General features: G+C 39.3%; 1 protein-coding gene across 5 annotated transcripts in view; it reads left to right on the forward strand.

Annotated features, from left to right (window-relative positions):
• The window catches only part of LOC120940692 (desmoplakin), a 94,849-nt gene that overhangs the window by 41,731 nt on the left and 37,471 nt on the right, over positions 1–15,647 (forward strand). For all 5 annotated transcript variants that reach the window (XM_040353681.1, XM_040353680.1, XM_040353683.1 and 2 more), the window contains exons 2-8: positions 3,651–3,747; positions 7,794–7,942; positions 8,023–8,194; positions 11,269–11,397; positions 12,675–12,725; positions 14,447–14,608; positions 14,810–14,914. In XM_040353681.1, coding sequence (XP_040209615.1) covers positions 3,651–3,747; positions 7,794–7,942; positions 8,023–8,194; positions 11,269–11,397; positions 12,675–12,725; positions 14,447–14,608; positions 14,810–14,914 — 865 coding nt within the window. The remainder of the gene's footprint in view (positions 1–3,650; positions 3,748–7,793; positions 7,943–8,022; positions 8,195–11,268; positions 11,398–12,674; positions 12,726–14,446; positions 14,609–14,809; positions 14,915–15,647) is intronic.

Genomic DNA, 15,647 nt, shown 5'->3' on the forward strand with positions numbered 1-15,647 from the left:
ATGAAACTCTGCCCACCCACTGCAAACCAGCAAAGGCTTGTTTTGGCATATGTGTTCGGCTTCTATGCAAGGTGTTTTACGTCGATGAATATTTGACAAAGTGGAAAAACTGCATAATGTTCATGTTATTGTGTGACATCATCCAAATGCAGACGGTGCAGCAAGCTCTTCTGTATTGGCATTATCCGATTTGTGTGTTTTGTATATTAGTATAGTGCAAATAACCTTGTTTTCACGTTAGAAAGTTTGATAGCAGTTTACCAATATTTAACCTCACTTGAGACAGTTGTAGCCAAAAAAATATATACTTTGTATCATTGTATCAAACAATAAAATCAAGCAACTGGAGAAATACTTTGTAACCGGTTTAAAGGCCTTATGAATGCTGCCGCTCAAAAACTCCTGTGTGTGTGTTTTTTTTGTCTTCCTCTAAGGCTGCATTCACACCTGAGCGTCGGTCGTTTTTTTGGGCGTTTTTTTCTGGCGTTTTGTCGCGCGTATTTGCATACAGCGTCGTGCGACGTTTTTGTACTTCGGCGTTTTTTATTTTAGCCAATAGGAAAAATGATCATCTTTTCATCACTTGTTGCTATGTTGGTAGATTTTTTTAATCTTCTGCATGGGCGACAAGTTCTATTTATTAAAGCGACGAAACGCCCGTTGTCGCGCGATACGCTCAATTCGCGCGTTTCCCATTACTTTCTATGGTAAAAAAAACGCTCAAATACGCTCAAATACGCCCAAACCGCACGATACGCGCGACAAAAAAAGGTCCGGGACTTGTTTGAGCTTCGCGCGACAGGCGTTTGGGCGTTTGGGCGTTTGGGCGTTCAGGCGTTCAGGTGTGAACAGTCACCATAGGGAATAATGTTAATTCTCCCCTCTGGCGTTTGTGAGCAGTGTGCTTCAGGCGTAAAAACGCCTAGGTGTGAATGGGGCCTAAGAATGCTTTCACATTTTTTCGTTGCAAGAACTCGCTTTCCTACTTTTTTTTTTTTTGCTAGTTTGTTACACGTTTCTGCTTTAAATGGGCTGTCCTACAAACGCATCAAAGAAGCTCCAGGATCTTTTCGCGAATGGCCCTTCTTTTTAGTGTGCATTTTGTAGTGCTGCAAAACAAGCATCCTCTAATTGGACGTGGGGTGCCATTAACAATTAGCAGTGCATTTCCGAAACGCAGACAAACCATGCATTTTCTCTGTGCTTTGTCACATGTTCCAGAAACACCACATGTGAATGGAGCCTAAACGTCCCTCCATGCTTGCCTATGTGTCCATGCACACACAGACATTTACAGGCGTTTAGACGCAGGGATCCTCAAACTACGGCCCTCCAACTGTTGTAGAACTACACATCCAATGAGGCATTGTAACACACTGACATTCACAGACATGACTAGGCATGATGGGAATTGTAGTTCCTGAACAACTGGAGGGCCGTAGTTTGAAGACCCATGTATAATAATTGTGCGTTCAGAGATGAGTGTTTGGGCAGAAAAAATGCACGTGTTAATGCGTTCTAATGGCCAGAGTAAATTTAATATTCTGGCCAGTATATGTATTGACATTCGCTTGTGAAATATTCATACCTCCTTTTTTGTTTTTTTACAGATGCTGTTGTAGCTATTAAAAGTTTTCAGCATGTAGTCACTTGGTCGGGATTCCCGACCAAAGCTCTCATCGGAGTTTTCCCAACGGGAAAACTTCTCGTGTGTACGAGGGAAAAGTTACCGAGCAGGTTCTCCGTTTCCCCCCGGGATTTCCGAGGGATCTTTTCCCGTCTGGAATTTCGGTTGTGTGTACGAGGCATAACGACATATGTACTATAGATGCTGAGTCAATTTGACACCAACATTTTGTCGCTGTATAGCCTATGTAAAAAACATTGTAAATAGTGTAGTTTTGAAATGCTGGTCACTTGAAAGGGTAAATAACTCTGGGTTATGTTGGAAAACCCTTTCTGGATGTACTCCTCCTAATTTATACAAGTGTAGGCATGGGTGTTGTTTTTTGGTTAAATTTTAATTTTGCACAAATTCTCTATAAAAGACTAGCTAGCTAACAAGCTTTGACTAGGTTTTTGAAGGTGCAAATACTGGGGAGGTCGTTCTGTTTTCATGCATTACTTATAAATCACAGACCTCGAAAGAGTATGTGCAGTCAAGTGGGTGACTTTCATGAAGCTAGGACCAGGTTTACAGTCCTGGAGCTTGAAGCGTCCATATTTCTACCCTGGCAAGTTTACTTTTAAGTAGACTTCCTTTTTAGATGACTTAATTTACTGATGTCTAATGACAAAGCTCTTTAGCGTTCTAAAATATAACCAACAAATTATTATTTTTCAGTTTCTGATGCTGGAATGGCTGCTAATTGGCAAATTTTAATTGGCTGAACTGGTCAACAAGAATTACTTTGTTGCCTATGCCCATTATGACTTCAACTATTCCTTTCAAGAAGCTACTATTGTTGACTTGCTTGGGAATAGGTCAATTACCTGTGTTTTGACGTATTACTTTGAATATGGAGCAAACATGCAGAAAGTAAAAGTCAGAAATCATCAATTCTGTGTTTGTTCTAGGTTATATGGCTATCGAGTGGTTTCCTTTTGCTTATTTGGAGCTAACAGGAAACATATATTCTGGATGTGAATGTTGCCGTTACTTAAAACCTAACCCATCCCTTCTTGTTCTGACCGAAACTGAGGGGCATTCCCCTCAACAGCTATGTATGTGGATAGCAATATAACGGCTTAGAGCAGGGGTGCCCAACCTTTTGAAGGCCGAGGGCCACTTAAGCAATTTGGTAACCAGTCGTGGGCCACAATGAGTGGAGTGGGCAGATGACAGGTCTGTGTCCAGTCTGCATATGCCAAGCAGAAACAGATGCAGCCCAATCTACTCTATGGGCCCTCCGATCCAATCAGATGGAAGGGGGCAGATCCACTTCAATTATTTTTTAGCAGATCGGATTGGAGGTAGGCAGGTGTAAACAGACAAAAGTCTGTTTACATCTGCTGCTCCATAGAGGTGAATGGAGGGTCCGATTGGGTTGGACCGATCATCTGAAAGGGGCCTAAGGCTGCTATTGCGGCGCAGTGTACCTGTCGTTTTCCCGCTGGTTAGCTGCACTTTGCCACATCCCAGAGCAGGAGGTCACAGGCCACATCAGAGGGCTCCGGGGGCCACTGCTTGGGCACCCCTGGCTTAAAGTCACACTACCTCCTGATGGCCCACCTTCAAGCACATGTTGCCTTCCTGCTTTGTGGCTATAATGGATCTGAGATTCTGGGTATGGAGGGGGGAGAGTATTCCACCTTTGTTATATGATAGTACTCGAGCCTGAGCAGCATTTTTCTAGGCCCAAACACTGTCCTGTGGGGGACAGGGGCAATGAAATCCATATAATATTCAATACTGGAGCTTACTCGAGATGGAATCCTACTGCATAGAGGTGGTAAGGGTGTTGAAATCGCTGAATATAGTTTGCTGGGGGAGTAAGCTATCGGGAGCCACTCTCCATCTGTCCTTATTGGGCAGACGAAAACAGTCCTTTAAAAATCTTTTGCTTAGTATATATGGTATATTTAATATAGAACTTAGTATTTAATTTTAAATCCTCTTGTGTTAATTGTGCATTTTTTTTTCTTAACAGACAAAGTGGTACAATGACCCGTCGGCCCAATACTGTTCAGGATATGATGCAGAACATATCTGCCAGCTTAGCAAGAGCAGAGATGATTGTGCAGCATGTAAGTCAATCTGATTTAAAAATACATTTTTGTTTCATTGTGTTCCATTGGAGTTTTCCTTTAAGCAATACTTATCTTTTCTATTAGAACGGTAGTACATTTTGTAAAAAGTGTAATTTTTGACAAACCAGGCATCCATTTTCTACGTATGTAAAAGAGTTGTCTTTTCAGCGATCTTAAAAAATGAAGTAAATAAAGGATGTAACTATGGAAACGTGAATATTGTGAGTGAAATTTAGCATGCTCCTGTGATAGTTTGGAAGATCAGACTATGATGACTTGCTTTAAATTAGACTTTTAGACGTTTAGTACAGTGGCATTTTTTTTTTTAATTCACATGCTGTGTGCAACACAAATGGCCACTGGTTGCTTGCAGTATGACTGCTACTCCTACTTATAATCAAATGACATCAGTTATAACTCTTGACAGCAGCTTTTAGAAATCTGTCCTAGTGTAATTAATTTCCCCATGCTAGTTGCACATAACAAATGGAGTGCAACGCTTTTCACAAAATTTGATCTAACAATATCCGATTTAACTGTAATATATAATCATCCTGACCTTTTCCCTCACAAAGGACAAATTAAATAGAAGTGCTTTTGAATTGTGTTGTGAATTATAATTCTAATATTTCAACAGCAACTGATTCGAGGGCTGCATAGTGTATCGCCTATGTGTCACATTCCTCTTACTCCCTTGGATTTTACAATATACTTCTTTCCAAGTCTAAAGCTGATTTGCAGAATTTCACAAGAAAAAGGCCAGATGAAAGAAATAATGTTGTCATTAGTTGTAATTTAGTGTGCATGAATACATTTAAGTGCAGTGCGCTAATTAAACTAATAATAAAAATAGAATCTAAAGTGGGTATCCAAATAAACATCCTATGTGAGTAACTAATAAAGTGCAAAACTCTCTAGATAATTTGCCTAAATAAATATATATAAATATCAATAATCCAAAGTGCTCAAACGTGCTTCACAGTCCCATATAATTTGTATAAGCTCCCGTGCACAAAAAATGCTGCTAATAGTTAACAATACACAGTTTTGTGCCACAAATAAACAGGGGCTAAAAAAAGCACAGGAGATTATGATGGATATCTCAGCTGTAACATATGCTTGTGCACTTTATTGATTCACCAGATTCTATTCTGTGTCTTGAAAAAGCATTCATACCCCTTGATATTTTCCGCATTTTGTCATGTTACAAACAAAAACGTAAATGTATTTTATATGATAGACCAACACAAGGTGGCACATAATTGTGAAGTTGAAGGAAAATGATAAATAGTTTTCAGGATTTTTTACAAATATCTGAAAAGTGTGGCATGCATTTGTATTTAGCCCCCTTTGTTCTGATACCCCTTACTAAAATCTAGTGGAACCAATTGCCTTGAGAAGTCACCTAATTAGTAAATAGAGTCTACCTTTGTGTAATTTAATCTTACTATAAATACAGCTTTCTGCAAAGCCCTCAGAGGTTTGTTGGAGAACCTTAATGAACAAACCGCATCATGAAGGCCAAGGAACACACCAGACAGGTCAGGGATAAAGTTGTGGAGAAGTTTAAAGCAGGATTAGGTTATAAAAAATATCCCAAGCTTTGAACATCTCTCAGAGCACTGTTCAATCCATCATCCGAAAATGGAAAGTATGATATAACTGCAAACCTACCAAGATGTGGCTGTCCACCTAAACTCACAGGCCGGCCAAGGAGAGCTTTAATCATAGAAGCAGTCATGGTAACTGTGGAGGAGCTGCAGAGATCCACAGCTCAGGTGAGAGAATCTGTCCACAGGACAACTATGCAATTTATGGAAGAGTGTCAAGAAGAAAGCCATTGTTGAAAGAAAGTCATAAGTAGTCCCGTTTGCAGTTTGCGAGAAGCCATGTGGGCAACACAGCAAACATGTGAAAGAAGGTGCTCTGGTCACATGAGACAAAAATGTAACTTTTTGGCCTAAAAGCAAAGTGCTATGTGTGACTGAAAACGAACACAGCACATTGCTCTGAACTCGCCATCCCTACGGTGAAACATGGTGGTGGCAGCATCATTTTCTAGGGATGTTTTTCTTCAGCAGGGACAGGGTAGCTGGTCAGAGTTGATAGGAAGATGAATGGAGCCAAATACAGGGCAATCTTAAAAGAAAGCCTGTTAGAGGAGGTTCACCTTCCAGCAGGACAACGACCCTAAACATACAGCCAGAGCTACAATGGAATGGTTTAGATCAAAGTATATTCATGTGTTAGAATGGCCCAGTCAAAGTCCAGACCCACTGTAAATCCAATTGAGAATCTTTTCTGACTGTTTTTCAATAGGTTTGCATTTGGCTAGGGTCCGTGTCACTACTGGTAGCATGAAGCGATACCTGGACCCTATATAGGTTGCACAGGCAGTCCAACTGCCCTGCAAAATGACCTAAATAATTGGGAAAAGACTTCATGAAGGTATGAATGAAAAAAGGACACAAGGGGATAGGGAAAGTGCTGCTCACCCCTAAAAAGATAATGAAGAAGGAAGGGCTCCCCAATGGGGTTTTTAGGCAGCTGCTGCCTAAAAACCCCATTGGGGAGCCCTTCCTTCTTCAAGACTTCATGAAGGTGGCCTGAGGGCCCAACGTCCTCTAGTGGGCCATGGGCTCACTGCCTGACACCGTGAAGCCCGATTTGGCATTTGGCATTGAACACCAGAGTTGGCAGGTCCACCACTGTCATCCTGTGCTTTTCACAGATGAGAGTTCACCCTGACCACATGTGAGAGACGTGGAAGGGTCTGGAGAAGACCTGGAGAATGTTATGCTGCCTCTTGCATCATTCAGCATTTTTTTTGAGCAGTGTAATTATTTAGACAATCAATTTATCTATAATGTTGCACTTTATTAGTTACTCACATTGGGCGTTTATTTGGACACCCACTTTGATTTTTATTATTTAGTTAGAGCACTGCACTTTAATTTATTCAGTCATATTGGATATACTAGATGTACAAATGAGAGCGGCAGCTGGGTAGTTGTAGGTTTTTGGGAAAGTTTGGATGAGCGCAGGTGTCTTCATTGTATATTAATTTTGAGCGCATGTCAAGGCAAAAAAAGTATGCACTACATATCTGAAATATATTATTTTCCAATATTGTATCTCTTTTTTAAAGACCCTACAGGTACAGAAAAATACCTGTTAATTTGCCAGATATGCACTTGACTATTAAACTCTGCTGTGGACTGAGTAGTATCACGCCTGCCCATTTTCAACCACTCCCACTCTCAGTTCTCTACAGCATAAAGGTTAACCATTCTGTAGCTCAAGATAAGAACTAGGAGAGCTCTTTGAAATAACAGAGGACAGCGCTGACTTTCTGACAAAATCTAATTTTTTTTTTGCAGTTCTTAAGCAGATCAAACAAAATGCTTCCAATGGAAATTAGTAGACCAAAAGGAAACAATTCTTCACCAAAATGAGATTTGTGTAGTTTAAATGAGACCATTTTTTTTTTTTTTTTACTCAATCTCCTTCTCTATTTAACTTAACAGTTAAAGGGAAGTTCCAGCTTTGGAATATACTATATGTGGTCCTCCTCCGAGTAGGTCGTACATAGTTCTGAGCCTTTGTAAACTCCACTGACCAACAGATATGCATGATTTTCTGGTCTCTGCAGGGTCAACTTGAATAGAACAAATTAAATTCTCCATTTCAGAAATCTGAATTATATCCAATCATTTATGCATTCCGAAAAAAAAAAAAAATCTAAACGCAACATTTACATACTGTGTACCTGCCAGTGGATATACATTTCCTTCCATTCAGTCTTGGGATTTACACAGCACAGCCAGGTGGATGACATGACTTTCTATGTTACATTTAAGGAATACAGTGGTTTGTTCTCACCCACAGCCTGGTAATTAAACAATGAAAGAACACCAGAAGACTGTTCTGTAACATCTAATGGTTAATAAATGAATACAGAGCTGGATTCGTGTATCTGCCTAAAGTTCAGCTTTTAAAAATCTTTGCTTGGGTGTGATTCCTTTCTTTTCCTTATTTTGCAGGAACTGCAGTATGGGGATGGAGGATCCTTGATTCGAAATAGGGATCTGGAAGATTGTCTTGGGGGTAGCCAGGAGCAAATGGAAATGGTGGAGGGATTGATCAAGGAAATGCGTTTGATGGGACAGCCATGCGATACATATCATAAAAGGTATCCTCAAAGTTTATGCAGCAAACTTGGAGTGATGTGAACATTTTATGGACACGCAGTAATGTATTGTGTTTTTCTAGGTTGCTTCAGCTTCACGATCAGATGCGTGCCATTGATAAAGCCATCCAGGCTCCACGCATACGCAAGGTATCAAAGGGGGGTGGTGGATATTCCTCTCAGAGTGGCTCAGGATGGGATGATTACACCAAGCGTACAACTACGGAAACCTTGAACCAAATCCGACAGCAAAGGGTAGGTACTAAAATGATTACAAAGTCAAAATATTTATGCTAATTGTTTACTAAATGAGTGCTTCACTTTGCTTTTGCATGCTGTATTCATTATAACGATTCTATATAGCACACCACAACGTTCCTGTAGTAAATCGCTCTCAAAATCTTGTAGTAAATTTGTTTCAAAATCTGCCTCACTGCTCCTGTTTAGCGTTGCCTTGCGACAGAACTGATAGATGCCCTCCTCTGTGCCGTGTTGGAAAAAAAATGCCACAGGTGCAATATTCTATTGTGTTGTGAGGTGTTGAAAGTCCATTCAAAATTGGGCTGCCTTAACAATGTGCAGATTAAAGAGGAAGTAAACCCTGATGGGTTTTACTTTTTTTTCCCCTGGAAACTAAAAGCCTAATGGTCTAGTACGCATCGCATACTAGCACATTATGTTGCACTTACCTGCAAACAAAGCCTGCGATGTCCCCACTGGTGGCTGCATCCATGTTTACCCCTCTTCCTTTCGGGGCCGTGGACTCCAGCTCTGTAACTGGCTGGAGTCGCGTGATGTCACGGCACGGGCCCTTTAGAAATGGCACGATCGTGCCCTTTCTTTAGTGCACATGCGTCAATGACGTTGGCGCAAGCGTATACGGTAAATATCTCCTAAACCATGCATGTTTAGGAGATATTTCCAGTACCTACAGGTAAGCCTTGATATAGGCCATGGATATGCAATTAGCGGACCTCCTGCTGTTTCAAGACTACAAGTCCCATGAGGCATAGCAAGACTCTGGCAGCCACAAGCATGACTCCCAGAGGCAGAGGCATGATGGGACTTAGTTTTGCAACAGCTGGAGGTCCGCTAATTGCATATCCCTGTTATAGGCTTACCTGTAGGTAAAGGTGGTGTAACTAGGTGGTGTAACTAGGTGGTGTAACTAGGTTTACAACCACTTTAAAGCGGGGGTTCCGCGGATTATCTCTATTTATTGTCTCTGGCTACCAGTTTGATTCAGCAGAAGTCAAAACTTAGGGTGAACCACCGCTTTAAGGATCGAGACAACACACGTCGGTGCATTGCGACACTGTAAATAGGACTTCAGGCATTGCTATAACAGCAACAACCTAATAATGATGTATTCCATTATCCTACTGTTTTTCACAAATCCAGTACATTGAAAAGGGACCCTTGAAGATCATACAGGACCAGTAAAATGCTTTAAGCTTTAATTATTTTTATATAGGCCATCTGTTTTTATTTCTACCGTCACGGTTCAAGTTCTCATTTAGGTTGTATAAATGCTTACTGCTTTGTGGTGGCAGCTTCCAGAGCTGTAGTCCTACAACAATGACCAGTAGTTTTAAGTGTTAATCGTGAGTGATCTCACCAATGAGTCAGAACATTGACTCCAGTCTAGTCTATCTGCATTCATGACGCTCAAAGTCCTATGTGTTTCTGTATGTACAGAATGGTTTCTCTTGTTGGAAAGGTGCCAAAACCCCTGCAGGTATGGGTGTGCCTCTGTGCAACGTGTTGCTTCAATGCAGCAATTACTGCTTTAAATTATACATTGATCACATCCCCACCCATCCTTTTAATTTCAGTGCTTCTAGAATTTATTTATTTATTGCTACAATATGTACCAGTAGAGTATTTATTTTACAAAACTCCCAGATCTTTATAATGTATCAAATGCTATGCTAGTTAAATAAAAATAAAAAAATCATATATAACTTTGTTACTTAAATGTTTTGCAGCACCGATTTGCACCTAAGGCCCATTTCACACTTTTTATGTTCCGATCAGGTCTGCCTGTCAGTTGTTCAGGGGAACTTTCCCCATTCATCCCTATGGACTTGTCTGTTTACACCTGCCTACCTCCAGGTCCAATCTTGTCTGCTAAAAAAATAAGAAAACCAAGGGGATCCAGTCTCTTCCATTTAGGCAGATCGGAGGGTAGTTTGGTGAAAACACAGTGGGGTTAGTTTACTCTTGGATGCCCATAGAGCAGAGCAGGCTCTGTCAGTGTCTGCTCTGCAGAAACTAAAGAGACACAGATGTGTAATCCGCTGACTCTGCTCCAGTCAGCAGGAGATCTGTGAGCTGATTCCCTGCTGATCTTTATGGAACCTGGCTGTGTGAAAGGGGCCTAAGAGTTGTAGGAATTTAACTTTAAGCCTCACACTATGGAATGCGGTGTGGGAAATGCACACAGATCACAACATTTCCCACACCATATTGGTGTGAAAATAGGCTAAAAGATGAAAGGCACAACTTTATTTTAATTTTTTTTCTTGTTTTTGTTTTCAATTTTTTTAAATATACAATGTATGGCATATTTGTATATAGATACAGAGTGTATTTTGTACCAATAATATTGGCAAATGGCCATTTGCAAATATGCGTCTTCTGTGTTACTTATATGCTAAATATGTTAAAGTTGTGTGTATTTTTTCACCGTAACTATCCTTTAAGCACAGATTTTGTCAGAAGGAATTATTTGAAAGATTTGCTTTGCATCTTGAGAAATGACAAGTCTTCAAATTATGCATTCATGTCTTAGTATATCCGTGCTTCCATAGAAAAAGGAATTGTCAATGCCATATAATGCGGGTGGACAGCTTAGACTATTGGAGAAACTAGGAATATGTAAGAGTCTGTTGATATTCTTGGTGACCCACACTGCATTATTTTAATGTATTGTGTGTTGAGAAGAGTTTGGCCTATGTTGGCAAGTAAATCAGTGAGTACACTTGTATCTGAAATCTATTAACCTTCTTGTATGTCCATTATATGAGGATCATATTGCCATTATCTAAAATGTCTAGAAAATGTAGCAATTCATGCACGTGTGACGTACTACCTGAACATGGTATTGTAATTGGCCTCTACTAAAGAGGTATTTTTAGAGATTTTTGAGAGATTGGCAGCCATCTCATACCACACTTGTAGCACAAAGTCTGTATTTTTTTGGGAGGAAAGCTATAGCTAGTGGGCCATGGTTATCTGGCACTTTATATCAACAATACAGCATTGGTAATCAATAATAAGTAAACAATATGATTAACATTCATTGAACTCTTGTTTTATATTTGTAGCGTCAGATGGAGACTGTTGATTGGGGGTTTGATGCCGCATCTGTGGAACAGCAAATCGGTAATCACAGGAAGCTCCACAATGCAATTGCTGAGTATCGCTGGGAACTGGACAAAATTAAAGCAGATCTGGTAAACATATATTTTTATTCTATACTTAAGCAGCTACTAAAGTCTTTTTTATTTTTTAAAGTGTCTAGGGCTACCATAAAGTGTTTAAGTTTATAGTATGTTTTTGTAATGATGATGTTGATCCTTGTATAAAACTATTCATGTGTTTAACTGTCAGTTTCATTCCTCTGTATCCCCCAAAATGAGTACCCATTGTGACCCTTCAACCTTTTCCTCTTGGCCCTGACATTATATTCCTGCCTATCTAGTCCTAAGATCTAAACAGTGCATCCCTCTGTTGTCATTTCATCAATGACCACTCATGTCTCTCCTGCAGTGATGCTAGAGCATGCAGTGAAATTAAGTAGTTAAGAACAGCGCTGTGTGTCCTTACGTGAGCACTTAGAATCAATGTTCAAGACTAATTTTACATAAACAATGACCAGGGAAATGTGCAAGGATGATAGGGGAAGGAGGCTATGGTTTGTTTTAAGAGTCATGGAGCAGGGTTTTAATGTACCACCTTTACCATAATGATAATAAACAAGGTGTTGGACCCATTTTAGGCCATAAGCCCATGGCAGCACTGACTTAGGATACGGTACTGCTTTGCACTTGTTTTTAGGGTTGTTTTTACAGTGGCTTCAGCAGCTTAATGGATTATCATCAGTAGTCCAATGAACAGGCAGAATGATACAGCTGTAAAGCTGCAATAGGAACGAGTACTTCCACATTGGAAGCTTTTGCAGGGGTGTGTGACTCTCAGGCCCCATTCACACCTGAGCGTTTTGTAGCTTGAAGCCTGAAGCTACAAAACGCTGGAGGGGAAAAAATCTATTATTCTCTATGGAGATGGTTCACATCTCCACTCCAAAATGCCTGAAGCCAGAAGCTCCAAAACGCCTGAAGCTCAAACAAGTTCTGGGACTTTTTTTTAGGCAGATTTGGGCGTTTTTCTGCTTTTTACATTGGTGACATTTGACCTGTACAAAATCGCGGCAAAAACAAGGTAAAAAACACTGCAAAATCGTGGTAAATTTGCACGGCTTTCTGCCTGAAAACGCTATGCTCGGGTGTGAATGGGGCCTTAAGAGTAGCAACACAGATTTACGAATATATCAAGACATGTATAACTTTATACTTCTATGTATTTTAAATGCGTGTACTGTGTATATTGTATATAACAGTTTTTTATTTCGGATACTTGTAGTCAAGTTTATTTAACATGCAATTCTTGATATTGCAATATATTTAACATTGCCAACTTACTAATTTTTATTTTATTTTTCCCACAACAGAGAGAAAAAGGGGCAATTTACCAGCTAGAGGAAGAGTATGATGGATTGCTGGTGAGGCTTTTAATAACACTGCCCTGATCCTGTTCTTTGTTATGGTTTAGAAATATTAGATATGACAAAATTTGATAAAACTGATTCAAATTACATCTATATTGCTTGCCTTTCTCTTATGACTCCCTTTCTTTATATAAACTAGAAAGTAGTACAGTTTTATATATACTACTGTGCAAAGTTTTTAGGCAGGTGTGAAAATATGCTGTATATTAAGAATGCTTTCAGAAATAGAAGCGTTGAATATATTTTTTTTTATCAATTAAGAAAATTGAAAGTAAATGAACAGAAGAGAAATCTAAATCAAACCAATAGTTGGTGTTCACACCCTTTTGCCTTAAAAATGCCACCAATTCTAGACAAGGTACACCTGCACACAGTTTTAGAAGGAACTTGGCAGGTAGGTTGTTCCAAACATCTTGGAGACCTAACCACAGATCTTCTGTGGATGTAGGCTGCCTCAAATCTTTCTGTCTCTTAACCCCAGACAGACTCAATGTTTATCAGTACTCTGTGGGGGCCAAACCATCACTTGTTCTTTATGCTGAAGATAATTCTTAATGACATTGGCAGCATGTTTGTCTTGTTGCAGAATACATTTGGGGCAAATCACACACCTCCCTGATGGTATGGCATGATGAAGTATCTGCCTGGATTTCTGATCCTGACCAAATCTCCAACTCTATTTGCGCAAATGCAGCCCCAAACTTGCATTTCACTATAGCTTGCAGACACTCATAATTGTACCACTGTCCAGCCCTTTGGCATACAATCTGCCTCCTGCTACAACCAAATATTTAAAATTTTTACTTCTCAGTCCACAGCACCGGCTGCCATTTTTCTGCACCCCATTTCCGATGTTTTTGTGCGCTATTGAGTTGCTTAGGCTTGTTTATACATCTGATGTATAGCTTTTTGGCTGCAATTCTTCCATAAAGACCATTATGTGGACAAACGTCTCTGGCCATTAGATGGTTGTACTTGTCCAACTGGTTTCCAATAGTTCTGTGATGATGGCACTGCTTTACATCTTCCAATGTTGAAAGAAAGTAAGCATGACTCGAATCCTACACAACCCCTGACTTTGTGCAAGTGTTCATGTGTAAGAACTGATGCCACAGGGTAGTCACACTAAATATTGATTTGGTTTAGATTTTTCTTCTGTTGGCTCAATTTGTATTTTGAAAAGTGATAAAAATAAACAATTAAAATATATTGTTTTGAAAGAATTCTTGTTTTACAGCATTGCTTCACACCTGCCTATAACTTTTGCACAGTGCTGTATGTTTCTGTAATGTGAATTATATAGACCTATTTGTTGTGGCCCTGGTCCTATGTCATTGCCAGAAACCTTCTCATAATCATCTGTGTCCAAATGCTAATCTCTTACCACCAGTAATAAGCCTTCACACATGTCTGTTTTCCCACAGTAAAATGTAAGTCCTTTACTGCCTTTTAAAAGGAAATGCCATTCAGTACTATATCTAGTTCACATCTATATACTGCAGTTTAAAATGTTTTTTTTAATGTATTTTTGATATCCTGATGTGTATGTCCTACATGACTTATTAACAAAAACTGCAAAAATATGATCAGTGTGTCCTTTTTAGGCCCATGTTAAAGATTTAAAACTGACCACCATTATCAGTGAAGATATAATTCCTTCCCAAGTATAGGTAGCTTAAAATTTTATGTATTTTTTTTTTTTTTTCATCATATAGAAAGCTTCTTTTGAAAGAATGGACCAATTGCGGCAGCTGCAGGGCATCATTCAAGCCACATCCAAAGAGATCATGTGGATCAATGACCGAGAGGAAGAAGAACTGGTCTATGATTGGAGTGACAAGAATAGAGACATCTCAAAGAAACAAGAAGCCTTTTCTGTAAGTTACCTGTGTTGCAATGCTTAGGAAACATGGTGTCCATAACATTTTATGGACCACCTTTTGTGTTATGTTACCAAATTTACCATAGTCAACAAGAATAGGATTTAAATTTGCAAACAAAAATTTAGAAGCATGTCATTTAAAAACATTTTAAAAGCATGTCATATAAGAAATTAAATTGTTATTATTGCTTTCCAGAAACTGATGAGCCAGTTGGAAGTAAAAGAAAAAGACCTTAATAAGGTGAAGCTAGACAGTGACCAACTGATTCTCAACCAGCACCCAGCAGCAGACAAGATTGAGGTAATTCTAAATGTTTTCATACACAAGATTGTGTATGGCTTGCTAAATATTTTTCCTGGGACAATGTTTAATGATTAGGATCAGCTATATTAGACTTGCAATGGCAGACCAGTTTCTAATCAAGAAAATGATGAACATCAATTGCCCAATACATTTTGGTATCTGCCATGCATAATTATAACCCATGTAACTAAAAATCAGGGTGGGAATAGAACAGACTAATTTCACCATGCTCCCAACACACTGTATACCTTCTGTTGATACCAGTGTATGATACCCTTTGATTGGACCTGGATCCCACTTTGTTCTGAGTTAAATCATACATGACATTTACATAAACAAACTGTATACATGACAAAATAGTTTGCAACCTATCATTGTGCACATGAATAAATATTTTCCACATTTTTAGTTTATTCACGTCAAATCAAATAATAAACAAATGTGTTTTCTTAGTTGGCAAAGAACTTGATCTCTAAATTTAGAACATAAAGGTCCCCAGTACTATGGTGTACTTGAAAACGTGATGCAATTGGTAAACACCAAAAGGAAAACAGAAGCTAAGCAAATATTTAACAGAAAGGGGTTGGTGAAAGTAATCCGTAAAGAAGATGTAGTAGAAAGGAGTCCAAGGAAAAGACTTCCTAAAGACATTTGTACTACCTGAACTGGCTCCATCATTAGGGGCCTTTCCAGACTTGTCTTAAAGTTTTGTTTTTTTGTGAGGGCAAAC

Source organism: Rana temporaria, chromosome 5 (genome assembly GCF_905171775.1).
Source record: "Rana temporaria chromosome 5, aRanTem1.1, whole genome shotgun sequence".
NCBI classification, from domain to species: domain Eukaryota; kingdom Metazoa; phylum Chordata; class Amphibia; order Anura; family Ranidae; genus Rana; species Rana temporaria.